General features: G+C 41.1%; 1 protein-coding gene across 1 annotated transcript; it reads left to right on the top strand.

Moving 5' to 3' along the window:
* The first annotated feature begins 290 nt into the window (after positions 1-290).
* DDX24 (DEAD-box helicase 24) lies at positions 291-15897 on the top strand. The gene is made up of 8 exons (XM_062637583.1): positions 291-1056; positions 4794-5165; positions 6843-6996; positions 7408-7923; positions 9994-10069; positions 10632-10820; positions 12759-12892; positions 14703-15897. The coding sequence occupies exons 1-8, from the start codon at positions 327-329 to the stop codon at positions 14932-14934; spliced, it is 2403 nt and encodes an 800-aa protein (XP_062493567.1). The 5' UTR covers positions 291-326; the 3' UTR covers positions 14935-15897.
* The last annotated feature ends 3466 nt before the right edge of the window (positions 15898-19363 follow it).

Consider the following 19363-nt stretch of genomic DNA (forward strand, 5'->3'; position numbering starts at 1 on the left):
GTGACGCCCGGGGTAGACAGGAGCAGGAGCGGGAGCTCTCCGCGGCCTGCGGGGATTTATTCGGCCACTGTGGTGGGTGTTACCTCTAGAGCTGTTCCAGAAGCGAAGCCTTCGGCCTGCCCTGCTGTATTTACTCGTCAGGCCATTCATAGCAATGATAGCTCACAAAAAAAAAAAAAAAAACCAAAACGGGAAGGGGAAGTTAAACTATGCCCTGCATTCTTATTTATTTGTGTGTCATCAGAGTAGTTCTCATTCTTTTGATCCGATTCCCTGCTTGCTTTTTACCCCCAGGTCTGGGTTTTTGTTTTTTTTCCCAGGTAAAAATGAAGGCCAGGAAAGGAGGGAGATTCAGATCTTTTAAGTTGAAACAAAAAGGCATTGAAGTAATAGGAAAATGGAAAACTGTGCAAATCGACCCAAATCTATTTGCTGAAGAGGAGTTTAGAAGTATAGTATGTTTGGAGGAACTTACAGACTACAGGCAAGTAAGTTCTTCCAAAGTGGGAAAAGTAAAAGAGAAGAGAAAGGCTGAGAGTGTTTCAGAAGAAGGTAATGAGGAGGAGGAAGAAGAACCTGTCATCCCTCCCAAAAAGAAGAAGAAAGCCAAAGATTTGAGAAGCAAAACAGATGAAAGCGATGATACTAGTGCAGCAGAATTTGATGTGCCAGTTGATAAAGAGGCAAAGCATAATGAAACAGTCAAATTGGTAGATGATGAGGACCATGGACATCTGGCAAACAGTATGTCAAGAGCAAAAGGTGCTCCAAAGAAAAAGAAAAAAAAGAAGGTAGCTAAAAATAAGGCTTCTCAAGCTCAGGAAGCTCTTCTGTCGGTACCTACTTCTAAAAAAGTTAAAAACTGGACAACAGAAGTTTTATCTGCCTCAACTGATCACAAAGCAGATGTGTCTGCATGGAAAGACCTCTTTGTGCCTGAACCAGTGTTGCGGGCCTTGAGCTACCTGGGGTTTAGTGCTCCAACTCCTATTCAGGCCTTAGCCTTGCCATCTGCCATCCGGGATAATATGGATGTTCTTGGTGCTGCGGAAACAGGTACAGATCTGTCGAACTGGTTGTATGTGCTGGGAACTTGCCATCTCCCCTCTTTAAACACAGCTCATGGTTACAGGTTTGCGTATGTAACAGAAGCAGCATTTATATGTAGAAGAAGAGTTTGTGTCTTCTGTGTATCCAACATACTAGTGATGATTCATTGTATAGTATTACAGCTTTGTAACTTATAAATACAGGAGTTTCTGTCTTTCCAAAGTACAGTGCACAAAGCTTTGAAGTCTCAATGAGATTTTTTTGCTTTTGACAGAAGTCTTTTTGTGTTGTTTCTCAAATTGTTTCTCATTTGGGAACTAACAAAACAGATGGGGTCATTTTTCCAGCAGCCTAACTTATGTAGATATACCTGTGCCAAGGCAAAGCAGAGGAGTAGGTTCCTCTTAAGAGGACTCAGTACTAACTTGGAGCACAGTACTAGGTGTGAATATGGTCTAAGCCTTTATTGTAGCAAAAGAGGCTCTGCCTCTGGGCTTGCCCTGTATGTGGTCACCAGCCCTTCTCACTGCTTGTGCTTGAAGTATTACATTGATACCTGTAATGTATACAACTCTAACAGAGAGGTGCTGTCTTGTGTCTATCTTCTGATAAGCTCCTACTTTGTCTTTGAATATTGCTAGCCTTTGTGAAATGTGTTATAGCTCCTTTTATACTTACTGCTATGAAGTCTCAGAGCATTACATTGCTGCTCGTACGTTTGAAGTTTTGTCATCTTTAAGCAGTGGAACATTTTTTTTTTCTCAAACCCCCTAAAAATAGGAAGCATAGAATAGTTAGGGTTGGAAAGGACCTAAAGATCATCTAGTTCCAATGCCCCTGCCATGGGCACGGACACCTCACACTAAACCATGCCACTAAGGCTTTGTCCAGCCTGGCCTTGAACACAGCCAGAGATGGAGCATTCACAGCCTCCCTGGGCAACCCATTCCAGTGTCTCACCACCCTTACAGGAAAGAATTTCTTCCTTATATCCAATCTAAACTTCCCCTGTTTAAGTTTTAACCCGTTACCCCTTGTCCTGTCACTACAGTCCTCAATGAATAGTCCATCCCCAGCATCTCTGTAGCCCCGCTTCAGATACTGGAAGGCTCCTATGAGGTCTCCATGCAGCCTTCTCTTCTCCAGGCTGAACAGCCCCAACTTTCTCAGCCTGTCTTCATACGGGAGGTGCTCCAGTTCCCTGATCATCCTCGTGGCCCTCCTCTGGACTTGTTCCAGCAGTTCCGTGTCCTTTTTATGTTGAGGACACCAGAACTGCACACAATACTCCGAGTGAGGTCTCAAAAGAGGGGCAGAGTAGAGGGGCAGGATCACCTCCTTTGACCTGCTGGTCATGCTCCTTTTGATGCAGCCCAGGATACGATTGGCTTTCTGGGCTGTGAGTGCACACTGCTGCCTCATGCTCATTTTCTCATCCACCAGCACCCCCAGGTCTTTCTCTGCAAGGCTGCTCGGAATCTCTTCTTTGCCCAACCTGTAGCTGTGAAAGCATAATTAGAAGCTCCTTGGTTTAAAGGCATCCTTTGTGTCCTTTTCATCTGTTCTAGTTGCCTTATCTCACTGCTTGTCTTGTAAAGCCATTTACTACTCATGAGCATGAAGGTATAGTAACTAATCAGATATGTAGCGGTTTGCATTTTTATTTTAATTAGAAGCTAGTCTAGTGCTGTTAACTGTAATAGGATTAGAAAGGCCTGCAGGGAGAGTTTTTGCAAATGGAACTGAAAATTTAAATGGTGTTTTTGTGGTGCAAAAAAGTGCCATTTGGGCACTGGTGGAAAGGAAATCCCTCTCTAGCTGCAGAATGGGTGGTGGCAGGTTGTGTTGTTATTGTCTAGTTTTGCATCACACTGAGGCAGTAGGACTGTGGTTTGCTCATTTATTTTCTTCTTTCATGAGAGAAAGCCAGGTTCTCTCCAGAGATCCCAGTGGGTCATCTGTGTTCCTGTAGAAATCTGGGAGAAGATTGGGACAGTTGTCTGTAAGGAAGTGATGCAGCTGGGACAGGCTTTCTCCTTCCTCCTCCCCCTACATTCTAGCACTTCCCATAGCATTGGGCCTGAGGGAGAAACATGACAGGTCAAGAAAACACTCATGTCCCCTTTTTGGTAGTAACGTGAAGAACGGTAAGATTTTGATATGGCAGTGTCACACAGTATACGGCAGTAGATCCCTGTGGAGATCTGATGCGGGGAATATCAAGGCTCACTGTTTCTGCAGTGGATCTGCCCAGTTCTGTTCATTACCAGGTAGAACTTGTGAAGTTTTTGGTTAAGCAACCCAACTTTATCTGTGTAAAAATCTTACCATTTAAAACCATTAAAAACATGAATTAACTTGAGCTGTAGTGTCTGGGCGTTGCTAAGATGTACTTTTCTCCTGGTTTTGCAAGCCTGACTGTGATATGTGAGCTGTGTGTTGTGAAGATAATGGGTGCTGTGAGGGAATTATTTGATTAATTTGTGGGTGAATCTAGTGCCTGCAGAATAGTTCTGAATATCACAGCCCTAATCTAGCTGGGTGCAGTACTGATATTTGCACCAGCCAAATTGCATTACATTTAATTCAAGATCAGCAGTGTTCTTCACCTTAAAAACAGATATTTTAGTAATGCAGAATCTTACCATATCAGTGCTCTGCAAGTACATATATAAGCATTTTCTGCTTCAAGGGCAGAAATGGTAAGAGACCTCCCAGTCTTGGAGAAAGATGGGGAAGGGGATATGAAGAGACTTCACAGCAGTGTTAGTCTGGATAATGGTACTGGGCTTAGCTATGTATTAACTAATATTAAGGTTCTTTCCTAAACAGGCAAAATCCTGTGTTACTAGATTTGGTAAACCATTATGGGTTTGTGATATGGACAAACAATGCTTAAGGAACTGAGCTTTCCAGAGGACTGCTTCCCAGCACTGGCCTGCCTATTACACCTATTACAGGAGTGGTATAATAGTGTCTTGTGCTCTGGCTGTTGCTTTTGTGGCTGATGAGCTGGTATTGATGAGAACTTTAACTGGGGTGGTTGTGCTACCAGGCTTCTCTTAATATCTTTATTAGTGACAGTTCAGAAGGGAATATGTGGCAGGAATGTGACTCACAGTTTGGTACAGTGGACCCCTGAAATTAAAGTCAGAGAGCATTTTTGTATTTGACAACTCTCTTGTCTCCAAAGTGCATAATCTGTTTTGGATCAGATTTATGTGTTTTGATAGCAAAAATGTGAGCTGGTGAGAGATCAGGAAATTAGATGGTGTAGTATTTCCAGATACAGTTTCTTAGAAGGTAGTAAACACAGTGCTGTAAATTGAAGATGGAAGTGAATCCTTGAAGTACGGTTTGTCCTTGGCCTCATTTGCTATTCCCTTATTTGGAGAACATGGATTGGAACTGTCAATTAGGGCATGATGTTCTCCTTACGGGCATAAAAGTACCTTGCCTGCAACTGCAGTTTTTAAAAAACACTTTGAGAGCAAATGAATCTGCCTGACCTGCTAGTAATTGGAAAAAATACCTGTTCCCCAGGAAATTTGCTATTGGTGACCTCAAGACTTACAAAAGGAACAGGAGAAAAGATGTTATTGCTCCAAGTTTTTGGTCTTCTGAAAATCAATAGTGTGTGTCTGTTACAACTGTATAAGAACAGTGTGCGATTGTTGCTTTTCTCATCTTTTCAAATAAATGACTCGTTGGTCTGTGTTATTATTTTTGTTTGTTTTTTTTAGGAAGCGGCAAAACGCTTGCATTTGCAATTCCAATGATTCATTCTGTGCTGCAGTGGCAAAAATCAAACAGCTTAACAACCAGAAATGACAGTGTTTTTAAAGACTCCCATCAGCATCATGATGAAACAAGTTGGGAAAATGAGAATGAAGCAGAAAAACTAACCCATCAGCAGGCTGAAGATTGTGGAGATGATGCATCTTTCACAACAGGTTGTATGAAGGTGCTGGAAAATTTTGAATTTGATTCGGGTGATGAGACTCATATTGTTGACTACCGTAAGAAGAGGCCACTTTTAGGACTGGTCCTTACGCCCACAAGAGAATTAGCTGTACAAGTAAAACACCACATTGACGCAGTTGCAAAGTTTACAGGTATGTAGACCCCATGGGTCATGTCCCAGATTGTGCTGGGTTAGGATCTTAGCATTTGTGTTGAGCCAGAATATGTGCCACAGTTTCTTCCACATTATAAGATTGGGGTGGCTTTTGCAAGGCTAGGGTTTGTAGTCCCTGGTATTTGAGAAATGCATTAAGAGTCTTCAATGGGTTGCATGTGGAAGTAAACAGTTAATATGGGATATTTTGCTTTAAATTGTTTCTTTTTTTCAAATAGCTATTAACTGGTGATTTAGCAACACAGAATCAGTACTCAGCCACAGCTTTGTCCTGGTTTTGGATAATGTAGGTTGTATATGAAAAATAATTTGTATATATATAGGAAGTACAGATCATAATTTTCTTTTTGACAGATGTTTCGATCTATGTAGCTAATACATACAGATATATCTCTCTATATATCATTTTCATTTACCTATCTGTGTATCAGAAAAAGAGATTGTGGCCATAAATTTTAAGGGTGTATAGGAAGGTATTGCTGGATTGTCTGACTTACCTCCTGCAGCAGTCAGGCCACAGCATTTTGCTGGGTAACAAGGCCGATGAAAGACATTCCATCCTGTTCCTTTCTCTTCCAAACCAGAGGTCAGCACATCTGTTAAGTGACTGAGCAAGGATGTGAAACTGTTCAAGATAGGGATAATTGGGAAACAACTCCCTACTTACTTCTCCAATAGCAGTAATTATTGGTGAGGATATGTAGTGCAGTGAACTGCTTTTAAGCACATCTTCCTTTGGTGTCTGTACATCCTGCTGTGCTCATCAATCTACAGCTAATTGCAAGGCTAATTTTAACTCCTCAATTTATGTCAGTACAGTTCTGATAAGAGTAGTTCTATTTGTGCATAAAAATCTGCTCACCAAGTGATGTATAGTTGCTGCAGCAGAAGATAAATAGAAAGCAGGGCTTTCTTTATTGTCTCAAATTCGCTTTGGAAAGAATCCCCACCTGGAAGAATGGGATTCCACAAGAAATAGGAAGAGAGAGCAGTGGTAGCTCGGGTACTGGAGGAATCTTGCACACTAGCATTGAGTTTGTTATGGGCCAGTGTAGTCTTCGAAGAAATAGGGTGAAATAAGCCATGTGTGGACTCTCTGCTTCCAAAGGTAAACTCCCTTTAGTACCTGAGCAAATTAATTAAAGCTAACTTAGGGTCTGTGCTGCCGTGCAGTCCAGAAAATCATTAATTGGGCAGAAGCATTCTTGTTAGGATTATTCTATAGCAAATGAGCAGTTACTAGCAAGCCAAGCATTTCTTGGTCTTATTTTTGGAGGAGCCTGCTGGTTATTCCTAACAGGAACATACCTGTTCATGCAGATATCATTGACAAAACATGAGATTCTGAAATATGGGTTAGCAAAGCTAACAGCTGTGGAGGGCATATGTGATTCTTCCTGCTGTTGGAAGATAGGTACAGTAAAAGAAAAACTACTTTGTTTTTGGCATCCAATTCTAATGAGGATTTTTCTGTAAAATTAAGGGCATTGCTGTGCATTCAGTGTTACATAAAACCCTTGAAGTTTCCTGGCCAAAATGCTTGCTGAAAGTTGCGCTGCAGACTTCTTAAAATAATTCTTTTTGGTGGATGGATGGATGTAAAGACATTCATTTATAAATTATTGAGATCAAAACTGTTATTTACGTGTTCTAGGCATTAAGACTGCAATTATAGTTGGAGGCATGGCTGCACAGAAGCAAGAACGTGTGCTGAATCGAAAGCCAGAAATTGTAATTGCAACCCCAGGCCGCCTGTGGGAGTTAGTTAAAGAGAGACATCCACATCTTTCAAATCTTCGGCAGCTCAGGTAACGGTGCCTTTTAGACTAACTGCTGGATGCTGAACTGGGCATCACTGCATGCCGATTGTGTTTACTAACTGATTAAATAATTTAGAATACATAAGATCACATATTTCTTTGCCAGAGTGTTTTATTGAAATGCACAGTGGTTATATGGGTGGAGGGTCCGTTGATGAGAAGTGTCAATTAAATGTCAGTTAAACCAGTAGCAAAAACACCCTTTTTCCTTTTAAAACCTGTTTTTTTAAAAAAGTGTAAGGCTACTGTAGCTACCCTCGTGTACCTGGTGTTTCTTTGGGTTTTAGATGGGTTTTAGAACTTCCCTCATGTATTCATCAGGAAATGTTCATTTTAAGCATACCAGGTTTGTATTTATATGTACGAGTGAATTTTTACTGTATGTTTTCTGTTTGACAGGTGCCTTGTGATTGATGAAGCAGACAGAATGGTTGAGAAAGGTCACTTCTCAGAGCTGTCTCAGTTGCTGGAAATCTTAAATGATTCACAGTATAACCCTCAACGGCAAACTTTTGTTTTTTCTGCCACTTTGACTTTAGTCCATCTGACTCCCACAAGAGTTTTACAGAAGAAGAATGCTAAAAAGATGGACAAGAAGACCAAACTAGAATTGTTAATGGAAAAAACAGGAATAAAGGGCAAACCCAAAGTAATAGACTTAACAAGAAAAGAGGCTACTGTTGAAACACTGACAGAAACCAGAATCCACTGTAATACAAATGAGAAGGACTATTATCTGTATTATTTTCTTCTCCAGTATCCAGGAAGAACCATGGTCTTTGCAAACAGTATAGACTGTGTGAAACGCCTCAGTTCTCTCCTCACAATCTTAAATTGTGATCCTCTTCCTTTGCACGCCAACATGCACCAAAAGCAAAGGCTGAAAAACCTGGAAAGGTTTGCTGAGCGAGAGAGGTGAATTGATTTTCTACTTCCTAGCAGAGGAAATCATGTAAAGGGTAGCAGGGAAAGAAAACAGCTGTTAGAGTAGGAGCGGCTTGGGGAAGGTAACTGGGGAAGCGAGGTTATTAACAATTCAGGACGAGGTTTCACAGGATGGTTGAGGTGATGAACTAGAGCAAGTTCAGTGGAAGGCCACCAGGGATGGTCAAGAAGCACTGGCTTTGTAAGGGTGAGAGGCTTAGGATTTGTATATCACCTGGGAAAAACCTAATGGCAGCCCTCAGGTATCTTAAAAGAAGGTTATCCAGAAGATGCAGCCAGGCTCTTCACAGTGATGCACAGTAAGAGGGTGAGAGATAAGGGGTATAAGTTAAAATAACAGATTCTGGGTCTAAGAAAAAGCTTTTTCTCCATGAGAACAGTCAGGCACTGGGACAGGCTACTTGTTCTTGGAGGTTTTCAAGGTTCGCTTGGATAAAGCTGTGAGCAAACTCTTCCAATCTTATTGCTCATTCTGCTTTGAGTAGGAAATTGGGCTAGAGACCTCTTTAGGTCTCTTGGAGCCTGAATTATCCTGTGGTCTGGCAGCTCATTGCTGCTGAAGGAGCTGTCACTTGCCCCATTTGCAGCCATATGTTCTTATAACTATCCTGCACGTCTCTGCCCCTGTGCCCTAGCTCTGCAGCTCATTTGAATACTTCTGTAAGTCATTTAATCCCACTAAGCCATCAGAAAGCTAACCACTTCTGGCTGGGTTGGGATTTTGCAGGTTTAATTAGATGAATTAGCTTCCTGAGTGTCAAGGTATTCTGCAGCAATGCAAGAAAAGGGGCAGTTATGTCTTTCAGCAACAGTAGGCAGTCAAGTTTGCCCGTGCAGGCCTGTCTTGCCATTTGAAGTTACTGTTTCCTGCTGGCTTTGGAATGGCCTTTGGGAGGAGGTTGATGGTCTCAGTACTTCCATAATCCAGACACCTCAGTTTAGTCCTGCTGTGAAGTGCTGCATGCTGTCTGAGTGTGGGAATTTGTACTTTTTAAATAGACTGAGGCAGGGAGAACAGAGATTGAATTGCTATGACAGATCTGCAGTATTCCTTGGCAAAATGTAGTATCAGTAGCATTGGTCTAGGCCAGATAGGGCATTTTCAGGGACTGCACATTTTCAAGGCAAGAAGAAATTTGTGAGGCCTTCTATCATGGCATCTTGCAGGTTGCAAGCCATAGATTTTTCTAGTTTAATTCTCCTTTGAATCTTGTAGCAATAGAGTATGCAGTTGTATGCCATAAAATCTCAAGAAATTCCTCTCACCTACAAGTAGCTCATTTCAGTTGATGGGAGATTTTTAAAATCAAATTGTTCCATACTCTAAGGAGACATCCTTCTCTGTAGCAGACTGTTTATATAAAAGGTCATTAAGTTTTTTAGGTCTTCATTTCTAGGGTAGGGAGAAATACTAATTGTCAGAACAGAATCCCCCCCCCCTTGTCATTCTAGCTTTTAATTTTCTGAGAGAACTTCCGCAAATGCAACTTGGTAGAAGTTCCCCAAAAGCTCTTAATTACAAAGTTAGTAATGTGATTCTCAACTGGTGAAACTGTACTGCCAAAAAGATCAGCTGTGTTGTTAATAGTAATGTCATATCAAGCTAAAGGTATTTTTAAACCCAGCCTGAGCCAAGCACTGAAAAATGTAATGAAAGGGAACATATCCAAATGGTTGAGTTAGGTCATTGAATAGTGACATGCACTAGTGTTCCTGTGAATTGGGAGAGAATAAAAGCATGGGAAAACAGGATCCAGCAAGGTAGTGAATTTCTTTATTGTAAACAGGACAGACCTCCTGAAGGTAGCATTTGCATTTTTTTGTTTTACTTTAAGAATTGCTGTTTCAAGACTGCTTCTGATATAATACTGGGTGTTATTTTCTGTAAGGCCAAACAAACGGTGTATTTCCAGCAGATGATATAGTACAAATCTGTTCCTTAAATTGCTGTGGCAGAATTCTGGGCTGCTGTATTTTATGTTCCTTGGCAGATGGTTTACTGTTCAATTTTATGTTCATTAAATGTTATTACTTTCTCAGCTGTGTCCTCCTCACAACAGATGTTGCAGCTCGTGGCCTTGATGTTCCCAATGTGCAGTATGTCATCCACTACCAGGTTAAATATTATTTTTTTTGCTTTTATTGTTTTGGTTTTGTAATTAAATTTTGTTGATCCCGGACACTAAATCTGTGATTCTTGGTCCTGTGTATAGTCCCAAGTATAGAGATTTAATCATCATTAATTCAACTGTACTTAGAGCTTTTTACTTAAGGATCTCATTGTTGCAGTGACTGACTATACATAATATGTGATTATATATGACGAATGACATAACAGATGATTCTTTTTGATGATGCGCTTTTTGATGGGCTTTTTGATTAACTTTGATATACAGAGGTGTCAAATAACTCTGAAGACATACAATATTTTTCAAATTAAATGACAGACGGTCAGAAGTTAGTAGAGACTCACAAAAGATTATACAAGGAAGAATAGTGGACTAGGGAACAGGAAGTGTCTCCAGACATCGTCTTTTATATTACCTTCAGCTGCGTTACTTGCAGTGTGCCATGTGTATATAAAAAACAATGTCCTGTGGCAACCTTTTGGCCAGAGTACACTAGGTTGCTGCTAGTTTTCCATGGTGAGCTTCATAGTATTTTCTGAATATTTGCAGGTCCCTCGTACTTCTGAGCTGTACGTACACCGAAGCGGTAGAACAGCCCGAGCTGCCAATGAAGGCCTCAGCCTACTACTTATTGGCCCTGATGACTTAATCAATTTTAGGAAAATTTATAAGACATTGGAAAAAAGTGAAGAACTGCCATTTTTCCCAGTTGAAACCAAGTGCATGACTTCTATCAAGGTAAAGAAACAGCAATCTCTTTGCAGCCTGAGTAGTTGCTTGCTTACTTATAATATACGTTTACATTGCCCATCACATTTTTTCCAGATTTCAGATGAAAGTTACTCTTCAGGGCCCAGATTTGAAAATGAAGTTAATCACATCTTATTTTAAACAATATTTATGATTTCAGTAACTGGCCGAAGAAGGGTGTTCACACATAAATATCCCTTACAGTTTTCTTGCATGTTGATAAGCAGAGCTTCTCCTGACTAGGTTCCCAAAAAGAGAACAGGGAAGCAAGTATGATTTGTGGCTCAGGTGCTAAGATGGCTCTGTTAGGTGTTAGACTAGAGAACAGTAGCAGGTCCAGGGATCTTCAGTGGTCTTCATCTGCCTCTTCTCAGTTGATGTAGTGAGTTGTCTGCTGTTTTTAGAAGTTCCTGTATTGTGAGGCTACTGAAGCCCATCAAAATGGTATTTAGTACGAATCTTCCAGGAGATGCAGCTTTCTGAAAGAGGGAGAAATCAAATAAATGCTTCCACAGTCTCATGTTTCTCCTCTGGTAAAGAGAATTTGATAATTATTTTTTTTCTTCCATCTCCTCCTCCATCTGCCCCCTCCACCCACCAAAAGTTTCTGGTTACTGAAAGAAATCTGTTGTTTTTAGAGTGTTTCTTCAGAGGTCCCTTCTGTGTTTCTTGATGAGTAGTTCTCAGCTCCTATCATGCTCTGTCAATTAATGAGTAAATAGATACTGTTTCCACACCATCTCACAATCTCTCCTACGTGTAGTAGTGCTCCTCTCCCCAGAAAAGATGCCTGTAATTGTAAGTACAGGATTTCAGCCTTCTAGGCCCTTCATATGGGTCAGGTCTCATTTACACTTTGCCCTAGGCTTAGTCACAAAGCCATAGTAGTTGGGACAACTAGTGCTGCTGGGTCTTTATGTCTGTCCCTTTGGCATGCTCATTCCCTGGTTCTGCTTGCCTCCCTTCAAGTTCAGGAAAAGTCTGAAGGGATTTCACACTTGAGAGGAATAGAATTGGTGAACCATGGTAGAAGAAAGACTGAAAGAGAACTCAAGTTTTACAGAGATGGAAAAACTGATTAAAATTTCTTGTAATGGTCTAAGAAGATGTGACTGGTTTATTTTATTAGCTCACTGCACATTTAATTTCCTGTCTCTCTACTTCTTAATTATGTGGCAGTTCTAGCTGATGCAGTTACTGTGTAGCACCAGACTGTTCAGTAGGGGTGGTCAGGGTGTCCAGCACAGGGGTTTGTTTTGTGTATCCACAGGCATGTTCCAAGCCACAGAACTTGCTGATGGGTTGATTATTATTGTCAGTGCAGATTTTCTGCCCATAACGAATTAGATCTAAGACAGCTTGGCCCAGCTGGAAGGCTGCAGGTCATGTTGGGTTTGCTGGACATCTTTGCTCTATCAGTGTGCAGCTGGGAAGAAGGACAGGACATTTTGTCCTGTGCCTAAACAAGATCCAGCTGCATTTCTGAAAACAGGAGTACCTTATTGCGTACGGGTGGCAGGAGATTACTCCTTCAGAGTGGGATGAAGGTAGTGGCTGCCCTTTACTCCTGAGACTAGTAACTTTACTATAAGGTGCACCATGTACCTTGGAAATGTCTGAATCATGGTTTGTCCTTTACCTCTCTGAAGTTTTTGTAATGTTTCATTTAAAGAAGGAGGAGTTAACTTTTTGGCTTGTTTAGTAGTTGAGATATTTTAGAAGTCAGATTCTATCATGGAAGTGAAGGAGGAGAATGCTTCAGCAAATGGTCTGTTATTTGAGCCACCGGCTTGGGATATCAGTAGGGAACAGAAGTGTCTCTCTGCATCTTGGTTGCATTGTAATGCATGCTCTCAAGCACTGATTCTGCTGAAGTGCCCCACATTTAAACCTGATCACAGTGTCTAAAATGCACTTTTTTTGCAGGAGCGGGTGAATTTGGCACGGCAGATTGAGAACGTAGAATTTTTCAACAGTCGGGCAAAACAACACAACTCTTGGCTCCAGCAAGCTGCAGAGGCTCTTGAGATTGATCTTGATGATGACATGCTTATGGGCAAGTGGAAATTTTTGCTTGTTCACGGATATAAACCTATGGGGCTCAGGTGCTCTGATAGAACTGGTGTTCAGAAGCAGCTGCACCATGGCAGAATAATTCTTAAAAACCTGCAGGGCAGAAGGGGAAGGAAAGGACTGTCATGACTTAGAACATAGTGATGCTGGTATTTCCAGGTTGGCTGTGCAGTAGATAGTGCTGGAGCTGAGTGAGTGAGGTGTGAGAGTTCTGGCAAGCTGCAAACAAGTCGACATGTTATAGGACAAGAACTGTTTAGCTTCTGGCAAACATTTTAGAGTAATCTAAGAGCCCAGAACTATCTGCTTGAGTTTTGTCCCCTCTGTGTCAAAGAAAAAGCTGTTTCTCTACTTCAGTTTATCTCTGTCAGCCCCCTGTAGTCAGGCAGCAGGACAGGAGCCTGACAGCTCTGTGTGGGAACACCCAGAAGTGCTAGCTAATGCCAAAATTGTGTGAGCCTTATTTAGGTTGAGCTGTGTGGGCTAAACAGCCAATACTTAGATTCAAATTGCTGAGGTTTTTAGTGGTGTTATAAAAGTAAATAATTTCTTACATTTTAAAAATGAAATGTTCTGAAGTCTGTGCCTGAGAGAATGCCCGCTGTGCATTCTCTCAGATAGGGCTGCACAGAATAGCCCTGTGTAGCTAGAGGTGCCTATTAGTTCAGTGCCATGAAGTTTTGCAATGCTTAGATGCACTGTAAAATGCCACATTGTATTCAAATTTTAGGAGCTGAAGGTATGATTTCTTACCAGTTCTTTGAAAGCATGCTGAATAGGGGTGCTGCCTGGGCCATTTCAGCTTAAGCTGTTTCTAATGTGTTAGCTGCTAAATATGCAGATGTCTTAATTTTGAAGCATGATCAGATTAATTTTTTTATTTATTCATGGCTGGACTGGCTTGTTCTCAACCACTTTGCAAGCAAACACTGATTGTCTCAGTCCAAATTGTTCAGGAGCACTCTCAGATAATTAGCACTCTGCTGTCTTGTTTTCACATAATCTGAGTGTGCTGTGCTTTGGAATGAGTTTCAAAACAGCACATCCAGTCCAAGTATGTTGTGGCTCTCAAGTGAAGCACTTTGTAATTGCCACACAGAATCTTGCCATATTCGTGCTTTAAAATGTATTCATTCTCTAATTCTTCTGCTGTTTGTTGGAGACCAATTAAAATCAGTCATTCCTCCCATAAAGTAAATGCCTCTTACACTGTTACAAAGGATTTAGTAATGTTCTTTCAATTTACATCACAGCAACCTTGATTTCGTTTATTTTCTCCAGTTCAAGTCTCTGACCCTATTAACTCTCAAATCTCTTCTGTGCCCTTCTTTCTCCTGTGTTATTAAATCTGAACACCTCGTTGGTGTTCATGTATAAGGAGGAAAGGGCTTCCTGTTTTACAGATGCTGAAATAAGGCTCATAAACTAACAAAATACACAGAAGAAGCTTCTGCCTGAGGTAGAAGCTCTGGATTAACACCTTGTATTCTGGACCCCCTTTCCTTTTGTTCCTGATTCCATTCAGGGTTGAGAGTCCACTGAATGATTTAGTAGAATAGTACGTGGGCTATAATTGCTCAGTAGTCAGGATTCTTCTTGATCTTGTTACCTTGTGGACAGCCTTGGTGATCTGAAAGTGTCACAAATGACTGGCAGACTGTATGGGAGTTGTGACCTTGTTAGAGGAAGATGAGATTAGCATCTCACTATAGCATTACAAAAGCCTGGTGAAAGAGGCCAATGCAAGTTCTTCTCTTGTTGTAACATTCTGTGTCTTTATTTTCTGCCCAAAGGAAGAAAAACTAGTGAGGAAGAAGAAAGCCAGAAGCAAAAGATGTTGAAGGGGATGAAAAAACAATTAAAACATATGTTGTCCCAGCCACTGTTTAAAGTTCTTATGAAAACCAAGTACCCAACACAGTCTGGAAAATTACTTCTGCCTCAGACATCAATGAGCATTTCAGAATCTGCTCTGGGTACCGTGTCCAAACAACAAGCCAAGAAGAAGAAATCAATAAAATTAAATTAAGTAACTGAGTGAGATCACTTAGTGTGATGGAAGCAAGGACAATCCTTATCAAGGCTGTCAATGCTTATGGAGGAACTCAGCTAAAAGGCACGTAGTATCAGAGGATGTTGCCTGTGTCTTGGTTGTGCAGGCACAAAGCAAAACGTTGACTTAAAGGGCTCTGTTAACATGCAGGTGGTTACAGTTGAATCTTGTCTTGAATCTTGGGTTGTTTTTTTTTTTTTGACTGATTTTTTTTCTTACTTTGTATATTAATAGTAGTTAATTTGGTTTGAAATAACTGTTTATTACTCCCTTTTGCGAGATGGGTAAAAGCTACTGAGTAAAGTTCCCGGTGGGCATACTTGATTTAAATTTTAAACTTGGTTTAAACAGAACTTGATCTGAATTTTAATGTCCTTAAAGGACAGGGGAAGATAGGCTGTGTACAGTCCAAGTGCAGTCTGAGCTGTTATTAGTGGGAGGTTTGGCTTTTACTGCAGCCAATTCAGTGAGATTGGCAGCAAATATAGGCAGTGTTACCAGCAAGTCTATAATTGTGGTTATGGAAATCTCTTCCAATTTTCTTTCTCCTCTGATAATATCTCTCTGTTCTGTTCTCTGCTGGATCTAATTCCGTTAGTCCTGTGTTAATATGTTTTAGAATGTGCAAAAAAAGTCAAGGTGACAATGGGCCAGGACTGACCTTGGAAGATGTGTAGATTTTTGAGGAATAAATGTTGCTACTCAGTATTTTATTAATTAATATCTGGAGTTAGGTCTGTATTTTGAAACATATTAGAACCTTTGCTTGAGTGGGACAGATGTTGTGAAATGTCACTTCTGAAGAGTGATTACTAAGAATTATGCTTGTAAATCATTTTACCTGACCTGAGCAAATAATTTTTAAAACATATTTTTAAAAATATGTCAGAAAAGTATATTTTTAATTTTTGTCAAAATATATCTGCTGTAAATCCCAAAGACTGTGTCTGTTTACAGTCCCTTGAGATTTCTAAATTCCTCGTAGCAGATGCTGTTTGCGCTTAGCATGCAAGGGGAGGGGAAAAGCACCCAAAAGGTAAGAAATAGCACTGGGATCTGCGCTGATGGGAGCACAGGGAACCTTCAGCTGTGAGCTCTAGATCGGGCTGAGATTTTGCATGTCACACAGTATAGAACCAGTGTTGTTGCCAGGATAGGAGGCACCAGTTTACTCAGCTAGTGAAAGAGCAATCTGTGGCATTGAGTGCCCCCTCCAACCACTTGCTGGTTATGTGAGAAAGGCAAAGCCTTTACTCTTTCATCTATGTAAGTAATTAAGCCCCCTCCGACCTCCTATCTCTGGAGGGCTTTTCTTTTGCTTTCTTGCCTTACTGAAGAGCTGTGACATAAGCATACAGAGCTTATCATTTATGTATGAAACTTTGCTTGCATTGCACTGTTTGTCCAGTGCCCTTCAGAGTAAAAGGGGGAAGTTTTGTTGGGGAAGAGATGGTAGGGTTCTGCTTCCTCACCCATGTGAAAAGATGACACATCTTTGAAGTTAATGTGACACTGAAAAAGAATTTAAACGATGTTCCTTGTAAGGAAATCTGAAAAGGAAAAAATAACTGAGCAAAGGCAAGCATGCCTGCCTTCCTTTTCTGTGCCTTTTTAATCACATTCTTACATTATGGAAAGGAAACTTGCATTGACTTTGCATCCCTGAAGGGATTGAAGACCAGGTGGGCCTTTTCTGCATCTTGTGATGTATTACTGCTTACAATTCATCAGCAAAATCAAGGCTGGATCCTGACACTAGAGCTGTGCATCTCCTCCCTTGTTTGAAATTTGCATGAGGCAGGACAGTTTTGGCAATTTATAATTCCATATAATTATGAGAACTGAATTGGGTGACAGTGAGGGGGTTGTTATTTCCTCTCCATCATTCCTGTCAAGTTTTTCAGCTGCTTCTGTTAACCTATGTTTACCAACCTAGTTCTCACACTCCTAGCCCACTGTCTTGCTTAGTCCCCCCAGGATGGATCTCGACACTTCTGCCCTTCTCACCACCTTCATGCTTGTCTGTGGGGCATGCTTTGCTGCTGGTTTTCTCCCACAGCCTCTGATGTACTCAGCCTGAGTTCTCAATGCTTAATCTGCTGATGCTGCACCCCCACAGGAGCTCAAGGAGAGCTTGGACTCTATAAATATCTCTGTGTCTTAAAAAAAATACTTGTCTAGCGCTGTGAAAGCTCTCTTGTGGCCTCCTGCTTTGCCTTGTCCTTACCAGCATACCTTGAGTCCTCTACCTAGAGAAAAAACTTATACTTGCTTTACCTCATTTAAATAAGTTTTTAAACAGTAACTGGAAAATACTACCACTTAGCTGCCCTCCTCCAATGGGAACGAGGTTACTGCAGGAAGGGAGGAAGGCCAAGGAGAATGTTTTCTCCAGTTCTGATCATTTGCATGTGCATCACTGGTGCACATTAGACATGAAGATTTTTATATCAAATAGGTTTAGGCAGTTTATTTTAGTATTTAATGAAATACATAGTATCAGGTTGTTTCTGTTACGTTTTTGTTGGCACAGCAGTTACACTAGGGCCTCAAACACATAATCTTGTGTTTTGTGGCATCTTATGTCTGCTAAAATACCCATTAATTAAAGGACTAATTAAGTCTATTTAGGCTGTCACAGCAACTTCCAAGTAGATTATTAAAAGTGTGAGTTCTGCAGAGTATTGGTAGGGCACAAGCTGATACAGAGCAACCAGTACTATGTAGTAGAAAACCGAAACCCTGATAGCTTCTAAGCCTTCGTTTTTCATTTTGTGAGTAGGAGAGGCCAGTTGACATCCTTGCTGCAGAGCTCCTGGTCTGTCATACTCCTGTGAAGAAAAGGAAGAGTCCCTAGTGTAAGACATCTGCTGAGGAGATAGTTTGGACAGAATCTCACACATTAGAAGCAAAGTTTCCCAAATTTCCCCATGCCTTTTCTTTCCCTTCTCCCCTGTATGTTAATAATCCAGCAAGTTAGCAAAGCAGGATCTGGAGTGCTACCTTGCCATATGCCAGCAGCCCAGGCACATGGCTGGCCATGTGGCATAAGGGAGGTAATTTGCACCTTACTGGAAAGGAGTGTGTGTGGCACACTTGCTGCAGTCACTCACGTATCCAGGTTCCTAAGGGGGAGAGAAGATTGGGAAAGGACACTTGGTGCAGCCTGACACCAGGAGGAAAATCTGGTAAAAAAAAAAAACAAAAAAAAAACCCTGTGCTTTCTTGAGTGTTAAAACATCCACTGCTTTGTCCTGTGCTAGCAGTACTTTTGATGGCTGATTCCAGTTTGATGAATGGCTTGGTGAACAAAGGTGCTTCAAAGACCATGAGTTGAGTGACTAGTAACAGACTGATAATATGGCAGACAACAGTGTATAAGTAATATCCAGTAGTCCTTGCAGAAAAGTAGAACATCAGAGGTCATAGGATTGGGGAGAAGAAGAAAGGCACCAGATAGAAGGGCTGTCTTTCAGGAAATGGTCCTGATGCTGTAACCATCCATAGACCCTTTCCACACCCCCTTCTGATACTTGGGCAGATGTCTGATATTTTTCTGAACAGTGAGATTTCTTATTCCAGCTTCCTTTTGTGAAAGGTACTTCAAAACTTCAGTGTTTTCTCAAGTCAATCAAAAGCTTCTCCTGGGGCTGGCCTCACAGAGTGGATAATAATAAAGAGGAAAATAATCTGCAACTCCTGAGGGACATTCATTGACCTGGGGAAGCAAGTGAACAGAGCTGCTGTGCTTGTTTGTCTTGGAGTTCAACAGCTCTTGCTGAGAAGCTGGAAGAAATTGTAGCCTGTTTCCAGAGTAACCAACTTTAGATGGTACAAATCGCCAAATGTAGGGGAGGGCTGCAGTTGCAGAACACAGAACCAAATACTGGGTTGGAAAAGAAGAGGCACTGCAAGTACACACAGGCTTTGGTACCACTGGGTTAATAAGAGGTCTGACGTTCTTTTATTATTGATGTAATTATATTAGTCTAATCAGTACTATGAATCCTTCTGTAGGAGTAGAGTTTATTTTCCTTCTCTCATGGAAGTATTTACACTAGTATAAGCAATTTTAGCATTATCAGCTGTTACAGATTTACAGATGCCAGTCTCTCCACAACAGGGTCCTGCCCTAGGTTCTCACTGCTTAATGTAAAGTCTGAGTGAAAGTTTCCAGGTCTTCTTTTATTAGTTTTGAGGTTACAACTTGAGCTGGGTCTGGAGAGGGACCCCAGCCCGAGATCACACCCCTCAGTTATATCTTTACCAACCATCACTCAATCCCCAATCACTTAATTCTGATTAATGGTCTTTTGATTTCTTGTTCATTTTCACTGTTGCTGGACTGGTCTTGTGAAGCTGACTCCTTCTCTTGGTTTCTAGAAAAGAAAAGGATCTACAACCT

Source organism: Pezoporus occidentalis, unplaced genomic scaffold (genome assembly GCF_034315485.1).
Source record: "Pezoporus occidentalis ecotype Australia unplaced genomic scaffold, CSIRO_AGI_Poc_V1 ctg115, whole genome shotgun sequence".
Taxonomy (NCBI): Eukaryota; Metazoa; Chordata; class Aves; order Psittaciformes; family Psittacidae; genus Pezoporus; species Pezoporus occidentalis.